This window comes from Myotis davidii, unplaced genomic scaffold (genome assembly GCF_000327345.1).
Source record: "Myotis davidii unplaced genomic scaffold, ASM32734v1 scaffold184, whole genome shotgun sequence".
Classification (NCBI taxonomy): Eukaryota; Metazoa; Chordata; class Mammalia; order Chiroptera; family Vespertilionidae; genus Myotis; species Myotis davidii.
Window position 1 is genome coordinate 6,636,952 of NW_006297021.1, and position 23,366 is coordinate 6,660,317.

Below are 23,366 nucleotides of genomic sequence, written 5' to 3' on the forward strand. Positions count from 1 at the left end.
AAGCCTGGGGCGTTGTGGGCCGAGCCGTGGCGCAGCCGGGACCTGCCGGTGGCCCTGGTCTCCGGGAGGAAGGAGGATGCCCACGGCACCGCCACCGGGCAGCCCTCCGGGGCGTCCTCTTCGCAGAGCAGAGAGCCCATGCTCTCCGACTTGGCTTTGGGGTCGGGGAAGCCGCCGCAGTCGTCGTTCAGGAGGTCGTCGCAGCTGCGGGACTTGATTTTGGGGGACACAGCCTCCTCGGTGCTGCTCCAGACCTCGGCGTTCTGCCGGGCCATCTGCCAGCCGTTTTTGAAGGCGAGGGCCCGCTGCGAGTCGCGCGGGACGTCCAGGTGCTGTCTGTAAGGGGGACAGTCATCGACCTCCTGGCAGGGGCGGCTGCGGGGCCCTGAGCAACTGCAAAGGGGTGCACACATTTTGCTATCATCCCCACCTTTTAATCCGGAGCAGCGTGGTGGGAGAGAGACGTGTGAAGAGGTTAAAAGTTTCACAGAGAGGAGAGCATGTCAGTTAGCATCAGACAGACAGGCAGCAAGAGAAGGCAGCGGGTTAAAATAGACACATTGTTACCCTGGAAGCTTCACTTCCAGAGAAAACAGTCTAATTCTAAGGCACGATACTGCGTTTGCAGTGAACGTAGCTTTAAAGATAGATATTAGAGTTGACAAAACCATGCTTAAAACGTCATTGGTGTAGCTAATACGACCAATAGCTAATAAGGCCTATTTCTGCTTCTATTGAATACTTCGTACATCTTTCTGCAAATGTTATTTGCCTCAAATATAATATAGTACCTTATATGCTAACAGCGTGTCCTGGTAGCAATGTAAAGGTTTAATAATTAATGCCCCAAATGATATGGATAATCAAGTTAAGAGGGTCAGGATTTGAGTCTCATTGGATGTATACTAATAGAAAGGTAAAGCGTGAGTTATAAATTTACATTTAATTAAAACTCCCACAACTGTATTAGTTAATTTTCCACGGGCACTAGATGGAAAAAGCTGTAAGACAAAGTATTTTCCGAAATGGCAGCCTCAAGATGCTGTGAACTATGGCTGCTAACCTTTTCCCGAGAAGAAAATAATAACTAGTGCGTCTTTAAACAAAATTACCTTACGTCTTTACTAGTTCTACCTGGAACCTTTTGGTTAGGCAATTTGTCATGAGCATGGTTGGATATATATACTGTAAAGCTCTCCCCAGAGGTAAAAGGCGTCCTGCTTTTCCCCAGGGAGGGTCTTTTTAAAACCTCATGTACCATTTGAGAACAGAGAGCTCAGCACGGCCTCCGTTTGGAACAGGTATGGGAAAACTCTTTTCTTGTGCCTGGCTGAATTAACTAATAAGTGAGAGGCCAAGTCCGTCTGAGGAGGCCTTTTCTTCTTAGAAATAAACCTAGTGGAAGAAAAGAACTCTGTTGAGCTCCTGCCTTGCAATCTCCCCAAATTCTTGGAAAGTGAATAAGCACATAAAAAGCAGACAGGTGGTATTTGGGAAAGGAGGTTGGCTTTACACTCCCCAGGAGGAAAACAAGTAGCTAAGTCAATCAATTCTTTCAGTTTCCGGATGGTATCCAAGCATAAAGACTCTAGGGCATTTCGTGACCTATGGGTTACCTTAAGATATTCACTTGCATCATGAGCTGACTCTGATAAAGGCAACCTTGCTAATTTGAGGACAGGATCAAAGGGCCCCCCCTCCCCTCCAGAACCTGCTGGTTAGTTCTCACAGTTTGATTAGGATACAGAGCAGAGCTGGTGTCTTCTGTCTATCCAGACTCTAGGCATCAAAACCAGCCTGTCTTTTGCAAGCAAACCAGCTCCCTCTCACCTTTAACTACCACGTGGCCACACTTTTAGTGCCTGCATGTGATAGACGTGGCGGAATCGGTGCTATTTCACGGAAACTCCTGTGAGAGGCGGCTTTCTTCACACATTTCAGATTCCTTCTCGGTTCTGTCTCAACCCCAGGAGGCTGGGGGAGACTGTGGAGCCCCAGATTTGGTACAGACCCAGGTGCCTAGCGACGCTGGTTCAACCCCCAGGCTCCGCCTTAGCCATATCCCCGTTACGGTGGCACTAGTGCACACAACAGGGTTTCAGGGGCTGGAAGGAGCAGCTTGCCCCTTCTCAGCACAACTCGCTGAATTTCTGGAGAAGAGACAGGTCGTATGGGAAAAGGGCTTGGTGGTGTCTAGGTTTTACAATTATAGCTGAAAACCAGTTAGTTCTTACCACCGTGCCGCCGTGGATGGAACACTATATTGATGGATAGTCTACTGTATATATGCATATTAGCCAAAATATAGAGCAGACGATTAAAGAAATGACTTCACAGGTTAGGCAGATTTTATCTAGAATTAAATAATAATTAAAAAAAACCCGATTTGTTTTAGGCAACAATGTTCTCTGTTGCTACTTCTAATTCCTATTCTATAAATTTGATTAATTTTGCTAGTTGTAGAACATTAGAAAAATTTGATAATATGCACATGTTTGTAAACGTAATCCTTTAATAGCCTGCCAATAAATTGATACTTTGAATTTGTTCCCACCCCCCCAGAAAAACACCCCAAAATGATATATTTGGAAGGAAAAAAGCATTAACAGATGATAGACTCCTTTACGCCACTTGGGTGGCTCAAACTGAGTTAGTCTGTGTAGGAAGAAAGCTATTGTTCCAAAAGTTCATTTAAATGCTCTCTCTGGATAGTTATCCCTGGACCAGCTTCACAGGGAACTCCAGCTTAAAACATGCACTAGGAACTTGTTTTCATTTCTATTCATGGCTGTTTACCTTTTGCTCTGGATGGGGAGGAAGGGGAAGAACTAATGAAAGACTGGGTCAGGGTGGCGCTCGATCCTGGGAGGTCCGCCCGGCCGGGGCTGGTCCTGCTCGCCCTTGGATCTCCCAGGCCCCTCGGCTGCCCCACGGCTGGCTCGCTCTTCCTCCTTTTCCTGAAGTCACTGGCCAGGCCTGCAGAGCTGCAAGAAGGAATCACTGCAGTGTGGTTGGTGTTGGAGGGGATTAACGTGAACCAGAAAGACGGATGGGATATGCTAGCAACAGTGTTATAACTCTTCTCCCCCACCCCCCAAACGGCATTTTTAGGAATTTATTCCTTGATATTAAACACTATCCTATATAATAAAAGGGTAATATGCAAATTGACCCTAATAGCAGAATGACTGGGATGACCGGTCGCAATGACACACACTGACCACCAGGGGGCACATGCTCAATGCAGGAGCTGCCCCCTGGTGGTCAGTGCACTCCCACAGGGGGAGCTCTGCTCAGACACAAGCTGGGCTGATGGCTGTGAGCAGTGGTGGGAGACTCTCCGGCCTTCGCAGCAGTGCTAAGGGCTCCCAGGCTGTCAGAGGGATGTCTGACTGCCAACTTGGGCCCAATTCCCTGGGGAGTGGGCCTAAGCTAGCAGGTGAACATCCTCCAAGGGGTCCCACACTGCAAGAGGGCATAGGCCAGGCTGAGGGACCCCCCCAAGTGCACACATTTTTGTGCACCAGGCCTCTAGTTTTTAAATAAAAATTGTTTTGGAGAAAAAAAACACAAAAAATAAATTTTAACTTAGAAGCTTTTGGTGAATACCTGACCTATTTCATCATAGCTAAATTTCGCCCCCTCCCCACCCCCCGAGTGCATGAAGTTTCATGCATTGGGCCTCTAGTTTCTTTATAATTGTCACTTAAAAAATAGACTATTTTTAGAGCAGTTTTACGTGTCTGAAAAAGTAATTGGAAAGTATAAAGAGTCCCACATATACCCTTGCATACAGCTTCCCCTATTATTGACATCCGTTATTAGTGTAGTACATTTGTCACAGTTGGTGAACTATATTGTAATATTATTATTAAATGTAATTAAAGTCCACAGTTTATATAGGGTTTATGTGTTTTGTTGAGCATTCTATCAGTTTGACCAATGTGGGACATGTGTCCATTACTACCACATCCTGTAGAATAGTGTCATGTCCCCCCTCCTTGGACATCTCCATGCTCTACCTCTTCCTCCCTCCCTCCCCGGACACCTGGCAACCACTGATCTTTTCACAGGCCACAGGGTTTTGTCTTTTCTGGAATGCCATATAGTTGGAACCACCAGGATGTAGTCTTTTCAGATTGGCACCATTCATTTAGTAATATGCCTTTAAGATTTTCTCCTGTCTTTTTTTTCTTTTTGGCTGCTAGCCCATTTCTTTTTATTGCTGAATAACATTCCCTTATGTGGTTGTGCCACAGTTTGCTTACCCATTCAGCTACTGAGGGGCTTCTTGGTTGCTTCAAATTTGGCAATTATAAACAAAGCATATTTTTGTGTGGATATGAGTTTATAATCATCTTTTTAAAAAAGTTTTTGTAAAAATCCTCACCCGAGGATATTTCCCCCCCACTGATTTCTAGAGAGAGTGGGAGGGGAGAGAAACATCGATGTGAGAGAGATACATTGATTGGTTGCCTCCCACAAGGGCCCCTACCGGGGCTGGGGAACTTGCAGCCAAGGTATGTTCGATTCCTTGACCAGGAATCAAACCTGGAACCCTTCGGTCTGCAGACCGACACTCTAACCACTGAGAAAACCAGCCAGGGCTATCATCATCTTTTAAAGTAAAAATTCTCCAATTAGTGTAATACGTTATGACTGACAATTCAGTCTGATGCTTTGTATTGTCTACCTGTTCCCTATAAGGAAGCATTCCAACAACACAGATCATCCAGAGGAGGGGGGCCAGGATGCAGGGAAGGACTGGGAAAGAGGCCGACACCTGATGAGACAAATTTCTTACCTCAGGGCTTCCCTATGGCTCGTCCCAATAATCTTAGCTTAAAAAATTACACTGCAACCCCAATATTTCCTGTTTAAGTAATCAATGGCTAGTGATTTGGTCAGCAAGTAGACTAGTAAAGTGTCCTTTCACCATTCGTATTCAATGGTGTCAGTGGTCTTAATGGCAGGCCGTTTTCCTCATGGTTCTCGGTCTGAGTATGTAACTCAAGACAGTGAGTGGAGATACATGTCACACAGCCCGCTGTCTGCCACATTGTTAGCTACCATGGCATGAACAGTGGCAGCTAAAGCACACCAGCCCCTAGGAGGCAGCCGAGTGCTGTCTGCTGTACTGACAGGTGGTCTTACCCAGCCCACAGGGTTATCACCGTTTTATCAGTGGGTAAATGGAGCACGCTGGCTCTGCAAGCACAGAGGCGGAGCAGACCTCAGAATCTGCCTGCACTCCTCCAAAGAGGGTGCCCCATCTTCTCCTAGACCTGTTTTGCTGTCATCAGTCTGTCATGTGAGGGTCTATGTGTCTACAACAATCCTCACGCCAGATCAGAACTCTGAAATTCAAACATTTTAGGTGCAGGTGTGGATAGAAAAAGACACAAAAAGAGGGACTGGGGAGCTCCTTTCTTAGTGACATTCATGTTATTGGATGGCACTCATGAACCCAGTTTACAAAGTCTTCTACTTATGTTGAGAGAAATCTAGTGAAGGGCAAATTAATGTTATGAAAATACTAGAGTCCCGGTGCACGAAATTCGTGCATGTGTAGGGTCCCTAGGCCTGGCTGGCGATCAGAGCTGATCAGGGTCTTCTGGCTGCCGGCCAAGGCCTTCCTTCGTTCCACACCGCCCCCTGGTGGTCAGTGCACATCATAGCAAGCAATCAAACTCTGGGTCTCCTGGTCGAACTTTCGAGGGGACAATTTGCATATTAGGCTTTTATATACATAGATGTGTTGTTGATGATAAAGTATGGCTGGGAGTTTGAATTATTCAATACTGCTGTCAAACTGTGTCTGAATTTCTGTAATATTTTAAAGTATGATATACAAAACCCACGAACAGAACTTACCCCAGCAGACTTTTAAGGCAGGATTAGTGGTTGGTTACAAGCTATTTTGGGTCAATTTTACTTTGTCTCTGCTTCTTGTCAAGTGTGTAAACTTAGTAAGTTATGGAGCCTAAGTGTCAGCATACTCAGAGATAAAATGGGGATAATGGTACTTAAGTCAGAGTGGTGTCTTAAGGATTGAATATGCTTATGTACTTAGAATTCTTGGTATATAGTATAAGACAAGTCCTTATTTATTGGTAGTAACATAATTCTCATTTGTGTGGTAAGAGTATAATGAACACATATGTGTTTTATAAAATTTTTCAAATATACAGGGATAGCCAACAGTAGTTTTCAGGTATGGATAGGCAAAATAGTTTATTCTATGTTACTATTTATTCTTGTGTTACTTATTTGTATTATAACTGTCAATCTACTTTTTCCCACCCCTATATTAAATGCATCATATAACAGTATTGAAAATTAGCTGTTTATAATCCCCATTTAAAGATATGGTTATAGAGGAGACAGGGAAGAGGAGAATTTCTCAGTCTGTGAAGGAGTCCAGAAATATTTCACTTGATTTTCATAAATTCTTGAATATGATCATATAAAATGATGCAGAAACAAAACAACTTCATGAAGTGTGTTACATAAAATAAAAACATGATTCATAATCCTCATTGCTGCTTAATGGAAAGAGAAAGCACTGGTATACAATATTCCAGTTGCATAATGTAATAACGTTCTTACCTACTGGGTCTTTCCAGGCTTCTGTCTATAGAGGATTGATACAAGGAGGCCTGTTAAGATAGAAGAATAGGACCGTGAAAAAATTGTATTTTGTCCATGAACATTAAATTAAGTATGCTAAAAAGGATATGGCCAAAGTTGAGATTAAAAATACCGTTTATTATGATCAGAAAAATGTCTCCCCTAAAAGAAATCACGCCACAGGGTTTCTACTTTCTTCCCATCTATTACTTTCTCTTCTGACTTACTGCACTGTATTGCTCTGTTTTATTGAAATTACAACCTAAACACTGCCTGGGAGAAAAAAAGAAAAATCAATAAATGTTTCTTATGTTGGAAATCGGCTATAAATAGAAATTTCCTACATTAAAGGAATGGTTTGAAGATTTTTTAAAAAAACTTTGTAGTCATTCAATCCTTATAAAGCATAAACTGTTTAAAAATAATTTTTTGTCATGTTGCAGGTGTTATCTTTAAAACCTAAAATTTAAGCAGAACTTGAGACATCTTTCATCTGTCAACATAGACATAACATTTTAATAAAAACCACAGAATTTGGCTTGAAATTAAACTAAACTACTGGTACACAAATCAGGTACAGATTATCACATCTTTCAAATAGTTAACTATCTTTCAGGGTAGTTTATAATAAATGATTTAATGACCCAATATATAGCCTTAAAAAAAGTTGACTTTTAACATTTTGATCATAAAATCAACGCTCAGTTGTCCACGGTTGGAGGAACTAAAAACTGATAAATAATTCCAAATGCTCATTATACACTCCATTTTCATGCCCCATTCTGAACAGTATAGTGAAATAGTTATTAAGCAAAAGTGTTACATAAGAATTTTTCACTTCCAATGGCCATCCACTGGAATAATTGCTAAAATATCTAAAAGGTAAGATAGAATCACACTCCAGAATGCTAGAGGTGACACTGATGTCTAGAATGTATAGGAAAATGCATATTAAATAGTCTTGGCTTTGGTCATAATTGATTAATTCTTTATCACAAATAAACTGGTGCTGGAAGCCAGTTCCTGCACGTCATAATTGCAAGAGTTTCATCAAAAGGTTGATGGAACTTGGGGACTCAACAAGGGCTGAGTCACATATGTTATCGCCTGCTGGAATGGCTAAGGCATTTCCCTAAACCTGAAAAGGGCTGATTGCTTGCTGCCAGACAGCTCAGGGCATCTTAATCTACATGTTATTGCCTCCTACTGGCCAAGCACCTGAATAGCTGTAGGCAGATTCTTCCAATTTGACAATGGATTCTGTACCTAACCCTACCCTTTGAAGTGTATATCTCCACCTAGCCTTAGGACAAATTGTGTTACTAAAAAGCAAGGGGTCCTGAGACAGGAGAACTTAGTTCCTTTTAGCTAAGCTCCTCTGACCCCCAAATGTCTTTCAAAATTATGTTTCGTCTCTGGACTCTTTATTAAGTTACACACAGCCCTTCTCCAGATTGCTGAACCCTTCTAAGATGCTGGAACAAGATCCCCGGCAAACTGGTCTGATGAAGAACTGAAATTCTAGTTTGAAAATATTCTTCTATATGAATGTCTATAAATGTTAGCCGGAAATGCAGAATTTGACACATTTGATCTTTAGTTCTTACCTCTAAGAAATAGTTTACTAGATTAAAACCTTCTTAGTGGAAACTGAACACTTTAAGAACTACTTCTAGAACTGTAGCTTCTGTTTGTAAATTAGCACCAATTAAACAGTTAAAATATCAGTATATGATTTTGAAATTCTTTATGTAGATCAGTTTGACAAGCCCTTTTAGGAAGCAGAATCTAAAATTGCTTCGATTCAGTAATATTTTCTTTTAATTCCATCTTACTAAATGAGAATGGAATCTTGCCCAGAAACAAACAAAAGCATCCTCTGCAAGAGAATAGTCACCCCGTGTTAGACAGAAAAAGCATATTGTAATAATTTTAGTTCCTAAAAAACATTCAAATTTCTAGGTTCTCAATACATATAAACTTAGAAAAAAAAAGTTTGGTCTGCTGATGTGATAAGTTTACAAGATTATTTTAACTCAACTCTGAATCAGACACTGGAAAGGTGGAAAAATAAATACTAAATAAGAAGGAAGACTAACAAGTAAATACATAAAACCATGTACTTCGATTTAGAAATATTAATTCTCTATGCTCTCAGAAGAGCGACACCCAAGAGCCTCGGAACGTTGCATCTGTGTGGGTGGCTCCTTTCCTGGGACACCCAACCACAAACCACAGTTGATCATCAGAAAGTGTCCATTTCAGAGAACTCTTAGAACACCCCTAGAGTGGTCAGAAATTTTGGATTGCCAGCTTGGGATGAGCCTAAATAATATTGTCATATGAATTAAAACATCCTATAGGAAATGAAGGCTCCACACTTCCTATTGTTTCAGACTTAGGCTCAGAAACTACAACAATTCCTCCTTGTGTTGGTTTTTCCACAATCCAAAATAAACTGAAATGGATTGTGTGACTTTATGTATACTCAAAGGAAAAGGCTTAGTATTAAATTAAAAGGAAACAGTACAAAGTCTAGGTAGATGAGCAAGAGAAAACCTTGTATGTGATTGTATGAATGGTACTCATCCTGAAATGGAAATTGTCTCCAGAAAGGAGGCAACCTGCTTTACCTATTATGATATGTGGTATTTATATGTGACCATTATTTTTAACACACCTAAACAAAGGGCATTTTAATAAAGTAGAGTCACCGAATCACTCTTTCTGTTAAGTGTTCATGTGATTATACTTGCTTAAAGGTACTTCATTATTGTTCAGTGATGCCGGTTTCTCAGTTTTATCTATAGATATGTTGTTTGTGGCATGTATTAGGCATTTGATAAATGGTAGCGAAGGTAATGGCTTATCATTTACAATTTTTACAGAATATAGTACCTTATCAAAATTTTTTTTACACTCTGAAAAAAAACACCATGATGTGAAACTAATAACATAGCTAATATGCTCTCAGGATCATACAACAACTCTCTCAATCCCAAAGAGGTAATGACAAATCAGTTGAACCATCAGCAAAGAGCTGTTTTATGTGATTTTTATTGCCACTCCCATAACAATATAATATGCACAGAGTTAAGTTTCTACTATTTTTAGCCCAAGAATTTAACCGAAATCAAGAGTAAATAAGAAATAGTATTAAGTATATAGTTTGTTTCTAAAAGATTTGAGCCCTAAATCCATCTCCTGGAAGTGCTAAGAAGGGTGGTATGAAGGAAATGGCCTATAAGCGAAGGTTATGAGTTCTGTTTTATTTTTAATGTGCCACTCTCTTACCATGTGATTTTGGACATGACTTCCTAAAATCATTGAGTGCTACTTTTCTTGACCAAAATATTAGGGAGTTGGATATGGTTATCTCTAATTCTATTTTAGTTCTCAGTGAGCCAACTGCCTTAAAAACAACTTAGGAATATCTGACCAAAATATCTGAGAGAAATAGCTGACCAAATTGAATTCCAAAGTAAAATTTTAGGTCATTCCTGTGCTTAATTGATACCTTTTCTTCAGATGTGAAGGAAGCATAAGAATATACTTATTTTGCTTCCCAGAATGTAATTGAAATTCTTTGATTTTCTTTACATTACATGCCTATTTACAAAAAAATAAGTGTTTAGAAGTGACTGAATTCACTAACCCAGAATGTTCCTGATTACTCTACTTTACTCTTGATTGAATGAATACCTATATATTTGCATAACTTCTATTTAACATACACTCTGATACATAGCTCAGGGGAATCAATTGAAGCTCTGGTAAGCTATTTCCTTGAGACTGTACTTGCAATTCCAGTTTTTACCACTGTGCGTCAGTACTATTTCCAGCAGCATAGGCATTCCACTAGCTTTATTTCATTTTCTAGTTGCATGTATTTAACTGAGGTAAGACTTTTCAATGAAGACGAAATATTAAGTGTTTTTATATTTACTTAGGACCACAGAGACACTACTATTCAAACACCAGTTTATTCCCTTCGTCCTAGCTGCTTCTAAGAGTTCTCAGAGAAATGTTTATACAACTGCTGTTTAGAAAGACTGTCACTTTTGCTGTGTTTACTAACGAGTCCTAAATCTGCTTTCCAAGATATTTTATTTTTCCCTGCAGAGAGCAGGATAAAAAGCTTTTGACTCTGGATTATTTCTGCCTTTTTCATAATCTCTTTGACCAATTCAAATAAACTTTTACATTGCCGGGCATAATTTTATTGTCCCCAGCAGACGGCGATGAACATTCCCAGAGAGAGATGGCAAATGCATTTCATGTCATTATCCAGGGGTAACCTAGGTACTGTGTGGATGACAGGGTGGAGGAGGATTAGAAATGCCTGTCGGTGTGGAACCGGAAGTTGTGACACTTGTGCCAGTTACTTGTCAACCCTGTTCTTTTCTATTTTTTAGCTTTTAAATTTTTTTTCAATTCAAGTTTACATTCAATATTTACTCTGATGCATGCCAGCCCTATTCTTGATTTTATCTGATGCTGAAACGCATAAATTATGTTTAGGAAAATGAAACAATTACAGTACATTTTAGGAATATGTGGGACCTAACCATCTGATTATCTAAGAACCTAACGGGCCATTTTGCACCTCCAGGCATGATGCTCAAATGGCTCCGAGAATCCTCCTGGTGGCATTTTAGTCTAATCGAAGCAGGTGGTCAATGTTCGCACAAAGACCACTACGCGTGGTGTTTTATGACCCCACTCCTGGGTACCAGGGCTGCACTGAGCAGTTCACCTTAGCCTGGATTTCAGAAAGAGCCAATACGGCGTAATTCATGTCCTGGGAAGGGTACCGGTAATGAGGCGAAGGCAGATTTTCAGAAATAGCTGACACACCGTGGTGAACTGTAAAACACAGACGTTCGGAATCACAGTAACAGTGCCTAAGAGAGGAATCTGAAAAAGCGAGTAATTGGTTTTTACCTCATTGGAAACACCAGGAGAATGATCTTGAACATAGTCCAGAGCCTTTTTAGGAGGCTGGGTGTCGGTGCACACCACAGAAGCAGAGTGTAGAGATGGAATGGAGGACAGTCAATGGCAGCAAGGAATGGACATGTGGAAAAGGTGACAACAGTTAGAAATTGAGTGACGACAGCATCAGATACACGCACAGAGGGACACGCATGGAGCACCAGGGGGGTGGCCTGGGAGGAGGGGGACTATGCTCGTCACTAATCTCAAGCACTGGGCAGCGTTACTGGTGGTGTGATTAGTATATTTATAAACTCGGTTCATCAGGTCCAATTAGCACCCCTAGTCTCGGGCCACAGAGGAATGCAAGGTCGATTAAAGGAACATTAAGGGAGCAAGTGGACATGTGGAGAGCGTGCTGGTGAGTTTCCAGGGGTGGCTGGAAAAGGTGATAGAAAAATGCTGCTAACCGAGGCTCAGAACAGAAATTGGGACAGTCCCTATAAACTGTCTGATCAACGATAAGAACACATATACCATAAAGCTAGAGAATTTGTTGTCTCTGAAATAAAATACATTTATGTGATTACTTGGAGACAAATTAGAAAAAAAAAGTCGAGAAACTATTCTTCCTTATGAGGCATAGACAGTCTAGGGAAAATTCTTTGGTTTATATTTATTTACAGTCACTTTTGGTCCAGTTCTAACCCAGTCTCCTTTGCATTTTAATGGGCGAAAGGGATTACTATGTCCACCCAGGGGGGAAAATGTGATTTAGCACCTGAGCGTATAAATCAGTCTATGATATGGCAAAAGAAAGACTGTACTCCCTGGTCTTTAGTGAAATTCTATGCAGTGTAATAAACAGTGTTTTCTTTGAGAGTTTAAAATCCAGAAACACCAGTAAAAGCATCAACAATATGTACCTGGCACGCCTCAAATGCACTGCTGCTGGTAGGTAGAGTTCCCCAGTAAAACTTGAGTTGATGAAGGAAATTGCTCTTTGAGGCCTGTTGACTCTGTACCACACAGACTGATTTCTGGAAGGTTCCCTTTGGTGGGGGTTTGAGGAGTAGGGGTGTGGTGGTGGCTTTCAGTAGCAAGACTGGAAATCATTCCTTATTTTCCCCCTTCCTTAAGTCCCTGGGAGTAGAGGTGTTTCATAGTGGGGGTATTCTGGCAGGAGGTTACAGTGGGAACTGCCCAGAGGTGTTTTTGTTGTTGTTGGTTTGGTCGATAGGACTGGGCTTGACATCTAACTCCGCCACTTACTATGTTGGGCAAGTTACTTAGCCCCTCTGGTCTCTGGTTTCTTTTTCTTGGAGGGGCCTTGTGAGGGCTCCCTGGGAAAATGCCTGCAGACCCAGCCTCGCCAGGTGCTTGGTGATTCTTCAGCAATGGGGGCTATAATAATACTAGAGGCCTGGTGCAGAGAATTCCCTCAGCCCGACCTGCATCCTCTCCAATCTGGGAGCCCTCAGGGGATGTCCTACTGACAGCTTAGGCCCGCTCCCTGGGGTTCTCTGCTGTCTGCGGGGCCCACTTGGCCACTCCTGGGTCACCGTGGGTGACGGCCAAGCAAGCCCTGCTGTGCGCCGTCTGTGGGGCCCGCTTGGCTGTTCCCAGGTTGCCGCGGTGATGGCCAAGCAGGCCCTGTTCTCAACCACCACCCCCCAGGACTGGAGGACTCCAGTGGGGCTGAGAGGACTGGGCGCCGCCATCTTAGTGTTGGAGTGATGGTTAACTTGCATATTACTCTTTTATTAGATAGGATTGTCATCATCAAGCCACTGTATTTCTTCTGAGTGAACTAGACCAAAGTGGACTGTAAGCAAATACACAGCCTCTGTAGACCCGTAATTGTCTGGCTGCACTAGGACACCGTCTCTGAGCAGTTTGAATTTGCTCAGACATCAAGTGCGCCTCGTGGGTGACTCGGTGGTAAAGAAACACTGCTGAGCACGTGTCTGAGCACGTTTCACCATTTAGTCTAGAAGTGACTGTGGGCTGAGCGGGACCAGGTTTGTGCCTCTAAGGACACACTCAACATTTGTTCTCTGAATGACGCCTATCGCTTCTGACAATGTGTTGTGTAAGTCAGGCCACATTCCCCTGGTGTTCTTACATGAAGAGTCTAGCCTCACTTACCGGCCGTCCAAACTCCAGCTCTGAAAAGAACTTATACCAGGGCTCATTCTCTAACTCTACGTCATCGGGATGTATGCGGTCAGTCTAGAGCAGACGTGAAGGAAAAGGGAAGGAAAAGGCACACTGAGCAGGTGAGGAGGAGGCTGTGTGGCATGACCCGCGCGCGCATTCACACGCCAACGTGCACCTGCTCTCATCCCACGCATCTCCGCCACAGAGGACAGGGGAGTGGAGTAAATCAGGAATGGAGATGAGCTTCGAGGGCATCACTGGAGCCCTGGCAGTCTCCTCTGTCCACCCTCTGCTTTCCCTCCTCAGCCCAAGGCATCGACGGTGAGAAACTGCCGGTGACAGCGAGAAGGCCCGGTGACAGCGAAAAGGCACGTTGACAGCTCAGCAGAGCTTTAGACCAGGCTCAGCTGTCACCAGGCCGCTCCTCTGGGGGGTCAGCGCATCTGCCCTGGCCGGTCCAGCATTCAGTCTGCAGTGCAGACAGTCCACTCGGGTGCAGGAGGCGGGAGCAGGGGAAGCGGGAGGGGAGGTGGGGAGAGATCCAGGTGGGGAGGAGTGAGAGGTGCTGGAGGTGGTTAGGGGTCCACTGGCAGGAAGACTGGGGCTGGGTGAGGAGGAAGAGGGGCAGCCAGGTGGAGGGGGAGGGAGAGGGGGAGGTTAGAAGCCGGCCTCTGACTGTCTCCTAGCCCCTGGAGCACAAGGACTACACCTACATGTCCAGACAGGCGTTAGGAAAGTGAAGGCAGGAGGGAGCTCACCCAGATGGGAGAGAGAGCCGGGGTGCTCGGGCTTGGTGTGGGGAGCCCACTCCTGGGCGGAGGGGAGGGGCTACCAGTGACTTCTCCATATGGTGACATAGGAATGGGCTTCCGGCCGGGTTCCCGGGGAACAGGTGTCGGAGTTGTTGGGAGAGGGGGCTGCAAGAAAGGGCGAGGAGAAACTGGTTCAGTAGGTGGAGGTGCCGAGGGAATGGAGGGGACGCCAGCAACAGTGACTTGGGCCCTGCCTTAGGCAAGAGAAGGCGGAACAACTGGGGATGGTCTGAACCACTGGAAAGATGTGGAGGCAAGGAGCCTCTCAGAGTGGGAGGAAAGAGCACATATTGCCTGGCTGGGGTGGCTTAGTGGTCAACCCATGAACCAGGAGGTCACGGTTTGATTCCCGGTCAGGGCACATGCCCGGGTTGTGAGCTCCATCCCCAGTCGGGGGCATGTAGGAGGAAGCCGATCAATGTTTCTCTCTCATCATTGATGTTTTCTCTCCATCCCTCTCAGAGGGGGCTGCAAGAAAGGGCGAGGAGAAACTGGTTCAGTAGGTGGAGGTGCCGAGGGAATGGAGGGGACGCCAGCAACAGTGACTTGGGCCCCTCCTTAGGCAAGAGAAGGCGGAACAACTGGGGATGGTCTGAACCACTGGGAAAGATGTGGAGGCAAGGAGCCTCTCAGAGTGGGAGGAAAGAGCACATATTGCCTGGCTGGGGTGGCTTAGTGGTCAACCCATGAACCAGGAGGTCACGGTTTGATTCTCGGTCAGGGCACATGCCGGGTTGTGAGCTCCATCCCCAGTCGGGGGCATGTAGGAGGAAGCCGATCAATGTTTCTCTCTCATCATTGATGTTTCTCTCTCTCTCCCTCTCCCTTCATCTCTGAATCAATAAGAACATATATATTTTTTAAAAATAAAGAAAGAAAGATCACATTTTATTAGATACCCCAAGTATCACTTTCTTCCTGCCAACCTTGAGCTACGGAAGTGGATTTGGGTGGGTTATTTTTTATTTTTTCCCCACAGCACCTTGGTGGTTTAGGGCTGGGCAGAGGGTGGGGGAGAAAAGTTGACCCTGGTTTGGTTGACACTGTAATTTAGAGAAAAAAACAATTTATAATTGACTTGCTCCCCTTAGTGGTCATTGTATTTAAGAGAGAAAAATGAGGAGCGTTAATGTAAACTGTTGGAAAAAATACATAAATTACTTTAATAAGAGCAAACTCAGCCTCAGAGCATTTACATTACCCAGTGATATCCTAGTGCTTTCAAGCAACTCATGCCTGACCACACAGTTCTGGGCTCTTGATTTTCTATTAAAAATGGGTGCTTAAGGTATATGGGTTAGTACTTCTATAATTATTACATGGCACTAATTAAACATGGTGCAATTGGGCAGTAAAATTTTAAGTCAGAAAAAGACCCCTTCGGGTCCCTGAAAGCCATTCCCCCGACCAGGGGAGGGCATATTCTTTGTCCTACTGGATGCTTTGAGATAGTCCGTATTCAAACAAAAGCCATTATTTTGAAATTAGCTTGTCAGAGTGGTTTATAGTTTTTTTCCCAGTAGTTTTAAAATAATACATAGCCTGTATTTATTAATCTATTACATCCAAAAGGTTTTTAGAGATGTGCTTTTTATTTCAATATTTTATAATATGAGGTTATCATGGTAGCTACAGACAGAAATGGAAAAGTTGGGATATCACAGCAAAATAGCGACAGGGTCTGAGTTATCCGACCTGTACAGTGATCATCATGGTCAAAGCCGTGTAGTAATCTGGGCAACGGTTCGGGTGCGCCGCTAAGTGATACAGCAGAATAGGACCGTATGTTTGTACAATAGTCACAGGGCCTGTGGCTGGTGGGGCTCCGTAAGAAAACACACGCATTTAAATAACAACTGAAGCATGTAACTACTTCATGGAATAGTTCGCTGGAGCTGATCTTTAGGGAAAACAATATTAGAGAGAATTTTTCAGCAAATTTTGTTTTGTTTATAGAGAGAGGCCTAATAATTTCTCCACAGAAAAATGAATCTTTGGCTTTTTTCAAATCTCATTGTTTCTAATGTTATGTACTTAAAAAAAATGGTGAATTCTTGATTTTACAATCTCAGCTTTCGAGCACAGTCTTTGTTTTTCTAAGGTGAGATAACTTTTTCTTAGAGGAAACAAATTTAAAAACAACACACATTTTGAACAGCAGAGGGCAGCACATTCACTAAACACATGTATTTACTCGTGGTTACAACTTCACTTTGACTTCCACCTTAAGGAACATAGAAAGACGGATATACAAAACCCTGATTAACAGAAACATATTTCTCTTCTACACTATGGAAAGGGGAACAGAATGTTGTCCTGCACCCTACCTTAGAATGGCAATTTTCTCTGAATCATATTTTTATAGATTAAAAATTCAGTGTATAGTCGCAGTGGGCAGCTATCTGGAATCCATGCCAATAGAATATAGAGGAGACGCCCTAAACAGCGACAATTGGTCATTATCTATCACGCTGGAATGTGGTGAGAGGCACGCGCTTGAGCAGAGCCTTTAGGCTAAAGAAGCTGTAAGCGGCAGAACTGGAATGTTCTCTTTGCTGTGGCTGATCTACTGAATCCCATTAGTCATGTGACAGTTAACGGTGTTAGGTGGCAACCTAGACCCACTGCTAAGGTACACAGAGGCCTGAAGACAGTAGCGATAGACATACAGACAGTCAGCCAACAGACATGCATGCACACTCTTAATCTCACTCAATCAACACTTTTCACTTGTAACTTGAAAGTTCCTCTGAGTGGTTAGACGTGAATATGAACACTCAGATACTCATAGCGGTAGCTCTATTTGCTCATAAAAGACAAGAGCAGAACTGTTGCCACATATCTTTCTAAACTTATTTCTGACTTTTCCAGAACATCTAGCCAACTGGTGCTTAAAACCAAAGTCAATCAGTGCAGAAGGAAGTGTTTATGAAAATCTAAACCTACAAGTCACACATGGTTCTTATTGCACAGCAACCAAGAGTGAGCAATTGTAAAGTTTTTATGTTTTCCACAGTTTAAAAGCATTTAGTTGCTTTTCAGGTTTCAGAAACTCCACTGTTCTCAGTAGTCTCATGGCAGACATACAGTTTTTACATATTGTTCAAACCAGAAGTGTCAGCGTAGGAATTTGGTTCTTTAAATTTTATGCTCATTAGATTTTCAAGCTTTAATGGCATTAGCGACTGTGTTCTGTATTTGTTGTGGTTCCACAATGAATGCCATACATGTTGTGACTTGGGGTAATTATTTGTGGTTTAAACCAGCAGATGAAACCCCCCAAATTTTTAGAGTTTAAGTTTAGAGTGAAAATCTTCAATGATAAAGAAGAGATTTAATTGCACTTCAACTCTACACAGTGTTTTTAATGATTATTCCTTCTGTTTTTATCGTTATGTGCTGGGTTAGTTATGGCATAGAAAGGTAACATCTTCATATTATTTCCATTTTTATCAAGCATAGAGAGGTCCTAAATCAATGTTGTATTTAAATTTATTTTACTTTCCTGGGCTCACCTATATACAACCCAATCCAGATGGGATGTAAAGTTTTTATTGCTATAATCCCAGTAGAGAATTTGTATGACTGTCTTATGGAATAAATTATGGTTCAAGGCAGTTAAAGTTAGATTCCTGGTGATTGCAAAGTACTTTTCGAGATCACACATTGGCCCATTTGATCAACATTTCTAAACTTACAGTCAGATGAATATCTATGCACTTTAAAAAATTGCATTCACTTGAACATAAATGCATATTCTATGTATTTCTAAGGAAGAAGGGGTTCCTTTAGGCCAGAGTCTGGGGAAGGACTTTCATTTACACAGTCCTGCCCTACTATGCCCTGCACCAGGGATCTGTGGAATTAGTGGACCACAATGACTAATAGCAGTGCATCGAACCTCTCATGTGAGTTTTGATGGAAACACACTGTGCTTTTTTGTCACCAGATCTGCAGACTGTGCAGATAAGCAACAGAACAAGGATTCAGTCTCACCAACTTTCACAGCAAGGGCAAAACCTATATTCATTCATTCACTTTTTAATTCAACCAGTATTCACTTAACACCTACTCTGTGCCAGGCATTGTGCTAAGTGCTGGGGATACAACTGGTGCACCAGACATGGTCCCTGCCTTCAAGGAGCTTAAAGTCTAGTGAGGGACACAGACCAGAGACCATTACAATTCAGTGTGGTGAGTGAGGGGGAAACGCCCCAGGCTCACAGCAGGGGGCGCTTTGCACCTACAGTTGAGGAGTCCGGGATTTTGCCCTGGGGAAGTGAGATGAGGCTTTTCCATGTGAAGAGCAGGTGGTGGATAGAGTGTTCCTGGCGGAGGGAACAGCCTGTGCAAAGGTCTGGTAGGGAAGGAACTGGTAGAGCTGGAACAGAGTGAGTGAGGCAGGAAGGGCAGGAAGAGGGATGAGGCTGGAGAGGTTAGTGGGGCCAATGCATAAGGCTTTTTGGAAATTATAGAAGGAATTTGGATTTTGCTCTAAAGTTACTTGAGAGCCAGAGAGAGTTTTGAGCAGGAGATTTTATAAAGACTGGAGAATTAGGGAAACGAATCAGGTGTCTGTCTGTGCAATCCTGGCATGGGCGGTGGAGGAGCAGGCAGAGGGGCAGTGACAGTTCTCCTTGGGGGTAGGACTTTGGGATCCCTGGGGGAGAGGGGAATCCAAGATGACATTTGGGAAAACCGGGCAGATGATGGAGTCATCTCAGAATTGAAAAGGGCAGCGGAGAATTACCTAGCTATTTATAATTTACATAAAGTTAAATACTAAAAGAGCAAACGCTCTGCTCACACGCCACCTTGGAGTAAAATGACCTGCGAGTGCATTCAGAACTTCTGGAAATCCTTCAGTGTTGCCCATTTGCTAAGACATCACCCTCACCTAGCAAACCTGCTGCTCGTCCTCGACACCTGTGTGCTCAAGACACTCCAGCGCCCATGCAAACGGTATCAACATACAGCCAGTGCCTGCACCGCCACCAGGAACTTAGCCCCGCCCCCTTTTCTTTTCTGACTCAGGGAGGCCAGATCTTTTTGATCCAAGGGACAGTTAAAAACACCTGGGTCTTGCAATTTAACTACTCAGGGCCCAGGTTCCTGGTTAAATTAATCAAGTGCACTAATTTATTAGAAGTTGGCAAATAAAGTATGCTAGACTGCAAAAGAATCGAATAATCAAATCCGTTGAGATGCTAATGACTACTAGCTGAATATGTTTCCTACCCAGCTAATGGTGCTGGTGCCTCCTTGCAGTGGGGATGGAGTGCGCCAGGCATGCGTGAGTCTGGGCTCACTCGGGGTCCCAATACCTTCCAGCAGCCTGACCCGGACAGAGTTACTGACTGTGTGCTTCAGTCCTTCATCTGCCATGCGCCTACTTCATAGGTTGTTTGGATCATTACATGAGATAAGGCATAAGTTACTAATTACAGGGCCTGGCACAAAGTAAGTGCTCACTAAGGATCTACAACTATTGCAATGGTTTTTGTTGTTACTGTTGTTGTTATTGAGCCCAAAGATACGAGTAACGTGGGCATTTCAGTCACAGTGGCAGGGCCCATGAATGAGCTGCTAAGGGGGCAGAGGGAGGATTCCTTAGGTGTGCCTGTTTTAACCGGCTAGCAGGTGGTCTATTTCACACAAATGCAGGTCTACCCTGCACCTCCATTAGATGAAAGCCTCAAGGTTCCTCTATTGTTCACTATTGTGCCCCCAGCACCTCATACAATGTCTGGCATGTAGTTGGTGCTCAGTAATTTTGTTCAGTGAGTCAATAATAGAAATATCCTTTTCCCTGACGCCACAGCCATCAAAACATTTCAATACAGTTACAACGCGCATCATCCTGAGAGTATCAAAAATTGTTAGAATGATCATTAAAGTTTTGGTATTGACACTTAAATCTGAGACATTATTTTGCTATTTTCAATTTTATGCAATGGTGACCTCATGATTCCCTCAATTCTCATCCTAGAAATGACAAAATTCAATCACATAACCTAGTAAGTGGGGTATAAATTTGCAGTGGAGTTTGCCACTCAGGCATGATCCCTTTTTTCAGTTTTTCTGTTAAAACTCTGTTACTTTGAAAGATATGAGTTATTTGTAGAATGACAAAAAAAGGCTTAGATAAACATCACATATGAATTATGTGATTATGAGGTTCTTGGAATATGTTTCTCAAGAACATAACCATAAATACAGGGCTTCAAAAATGAAATCAAGGACATTCAATGTGGGTGTGGTGAGGCCAGGGTCTCCAATCAAATTTCAGAGCTGGCCTTGCATTCAATACGATAATGTAGTTTCTTGGATACTCTTAAAGGAGCTACCAAAGAAACCTCTCTCCTGTTCACTGACACCTAAATTCTTTTAAGACAAGACAAGACAAGGCAGAGAGTAAGTTGCAAATGACATCAACTGTTTCCCTTGAAGCAGATTGGGACAGAGATGCGGAGGAATGACAGTTCAGAGATCCCCAGGGCACCGACCAAGGAGGGAAAACAGGCCAGAAGGAAGACGGGGACCTAAACACCAGGAGGGCCAAGCAAGAGCCTGTTTGTTAATTGCACTTTGGAGAAGCAAATGGTTACTTTCCACCTCCTATAGCTTTTTGTTTGCATAGGATTTAAATAAATAATCGTAAAATACTGCAAAGTTTAATCTTGATCCATTAGATGGACAATCAGGTAGCTCGAGGCTCGGTAACCTGAGAGAGATTTAATAAGAATCCATTAAGACCAACTTGTTATAAAAAGACATTCGGAAAATGTCCCCCGAAGCCCGAGAAATAATAACAAATCCATGTAGAAACGAAGGGACATACTGGCTGGGTGCATTTCTATCAAAGAGATTAATGAACGATTTTCCTCATTAGCGATGTAGACTAGTGAGTAAGTGTTGCATTTATGAGTGTTCTTTTTTTTTCCAATTAAACTCAGAGCTATGATTAGACATGGCTATAGTTACATGCAAATATAGTTACATCCTATATTTGATTGGTAGGAACGATACGTATTAGAAACTGCATCTTCAATTCTGAGACGAGATGCACAAAACATGATTCAGAATAAATGTGATTTCTAAATAATGCCAAGTTAATCCACTTTGCGACAAAAATTGCTAAATGATATGAAATGTGGGTTTACTTAAGAGCCCAGGGAGCCTAGAGAACTGGCACCGTGTTCGGGACAAGTGCTTACTGGTCGTTCATGCTGCAGGATCGACGACTTCCCCGGTTCATACTCAAAAATGCTCCTGGGCTCGGAACGAAACCTTCTCGTGTCCACCTTTCTGTCTGGAGGGTCCCAGTCATGCCTGGAAAGAACCAACAAGTTACACGTGAAAATAATTCCCTAGGCTCAAAGCAGTCGTGTCTATCCACTCGCTGTTTTCAAAGTTAATTTTCGTGTAGGTTTTAAAAAAGTCTCATAGGATCAAAACTAATCTGTCCCAAACACCACATTTATGTTTTGTTTTACATAAATGACTTAGAGAAAGTCATTTCTTTTATTTTGCATTATGTTTTCCTCTGTTTTTTCTTTTTTTCTTTCATACATTGGTATGACCCTCCTTCTGGCTCACACACTCACACGAAGGATGAGGAGACACGTGGCCAGGGAGCTGCTGTGAGCCTTTAGGGCGGACGCAATGGCAGCAGCTGTGCACGTCGGTGTTTGGACTAAGCGGTGCTTAGGCTCCATTACGCGATGCGAGTTTTCCCGCCACTCTGACCTGGCATCCTTGACTCAAAGTGACAAGGAGTAATGCACACGCCGTGTTGGATCTTGTTCAAAGGGCATCATGGTTTGTGGAAAGTACCAAAGGACCACTTGGGTTGCCATCCACAGGAGCCAGCTGTGGGCGGGATCCTCCCTCGTGTTACCCTTGAAAAGCCAGAGTCAGGCATCCATCCCATCCCCTGGGAGACCCCGGAACCAGCCTTTTCCTGAACTAATGTCCTTTGAGGGGCAGCCACAGAGGGACTTCAAAAATAAAACTTTTTAGGTAGCTAGTGCTGAAGAAGGCTTCCAGGGGAAGAGGAATTTCCTGGCTTTAGGTGGGGCAATGCTGACCCCTGGAATGGATGGAATTCTGACTCCATGGCATGCTGGAAATAGAAATGCCTTAAGGGACAGGAGAATTAGGGGCAGGTGCTAGCGTTCTGGTAATTTGGGGAATAATATCCAGCACAGGTGTTTTTGAAATTTTTAAGAGATTTGCATATTTCTTAATAAGAGATTCATTTTTACTAAACACATAGAACAAATAATACATTTAATTCTGAGTTAATTTTGGTTCTGTGTTATGGCAGAGATACCATTTATGTCTAGACAGTTATTTATCAAATTTAAGACATCACCTTTCTAAACATAAAATCCATCATGAGAAGACTGGTAAAATGAGAATCTTCTCACATATGAAGTGTTTCCATTTTCATGGTATCTTATACCCTATACAATCATCAGTTACTCTTAATGATACCATGCAGTGTTGAATATAATAGGTTTGAAATGGGTATGGTAGGTGAATGCTTAATAATCGGTATTAATACTGAATAATTATTATATCCTTATTTACTAACTGCTGGTATAACATGAGCCATGATTTCAGTCAGAGGTGAGTTTGAACTCTGCTGTATGAGTTGAGCAAATTGTTTCAATTTTCTAAATCACAGTGTCTTTCTCTCTGAAATGGGTTTAAAATAAACCTTATCTCATTGGGTTCTCAGAATTAAATGATATAATAGAGGAAAAGTACTTTGCCTAGTGCTGGGCTCATAGCATACTCTCAATAAAGGTCACTTATAATTGG

General features: G+C 42.8%; 1 protein-coding gene across 22 annotated transcripts in view; it reads right to left on the reverse strand.

The window, feature by feature from the left end:
- The window catches only part of SORBS2 (sorbin and SH3 domain containing 2), a 312,941-nt gene that overhangs the window by 35,843 nt on the left and 253,732 nt on the right, over positions 1-23,366 (reverse strand). For 15 of the 22 annotated variants that reach the window (XM_006772685.2, XM_006772687.2, XM_006772694.2 and 12 more), the window contains 6 exons: positions 21,755-21,869; positions 14,484-14,642; positions 13,714-13,797; positions 11,575-11,631; positions 6,610-6,659; positions 2,797-2,984 (listed from right to left, as the gene is read on the reverse strand). In XM_006772685.2, coding sequence (XP_006772748.1) covers positions 2,797-2,984; positions 6,610-6,659; positions 11,575-11,631; positions 13,714-13,797; positions 14,484-14,642; positions 21,755-21,869 — 653 coding nt within the window. The remainder of the gene's footprint in view (positions 1-2,796; positions 2,985-6,609; positions 6,660-11,574; positions 11,632-13,713; positions 13,798-14,483; positions 14,643-21,754; positions 21,870-23,366) is intronic. The other 7 variants (XM_015569786.1, XM_015569788.1, XM_015569790.1 and 4 more) reach the window with 3 other exon arrangements.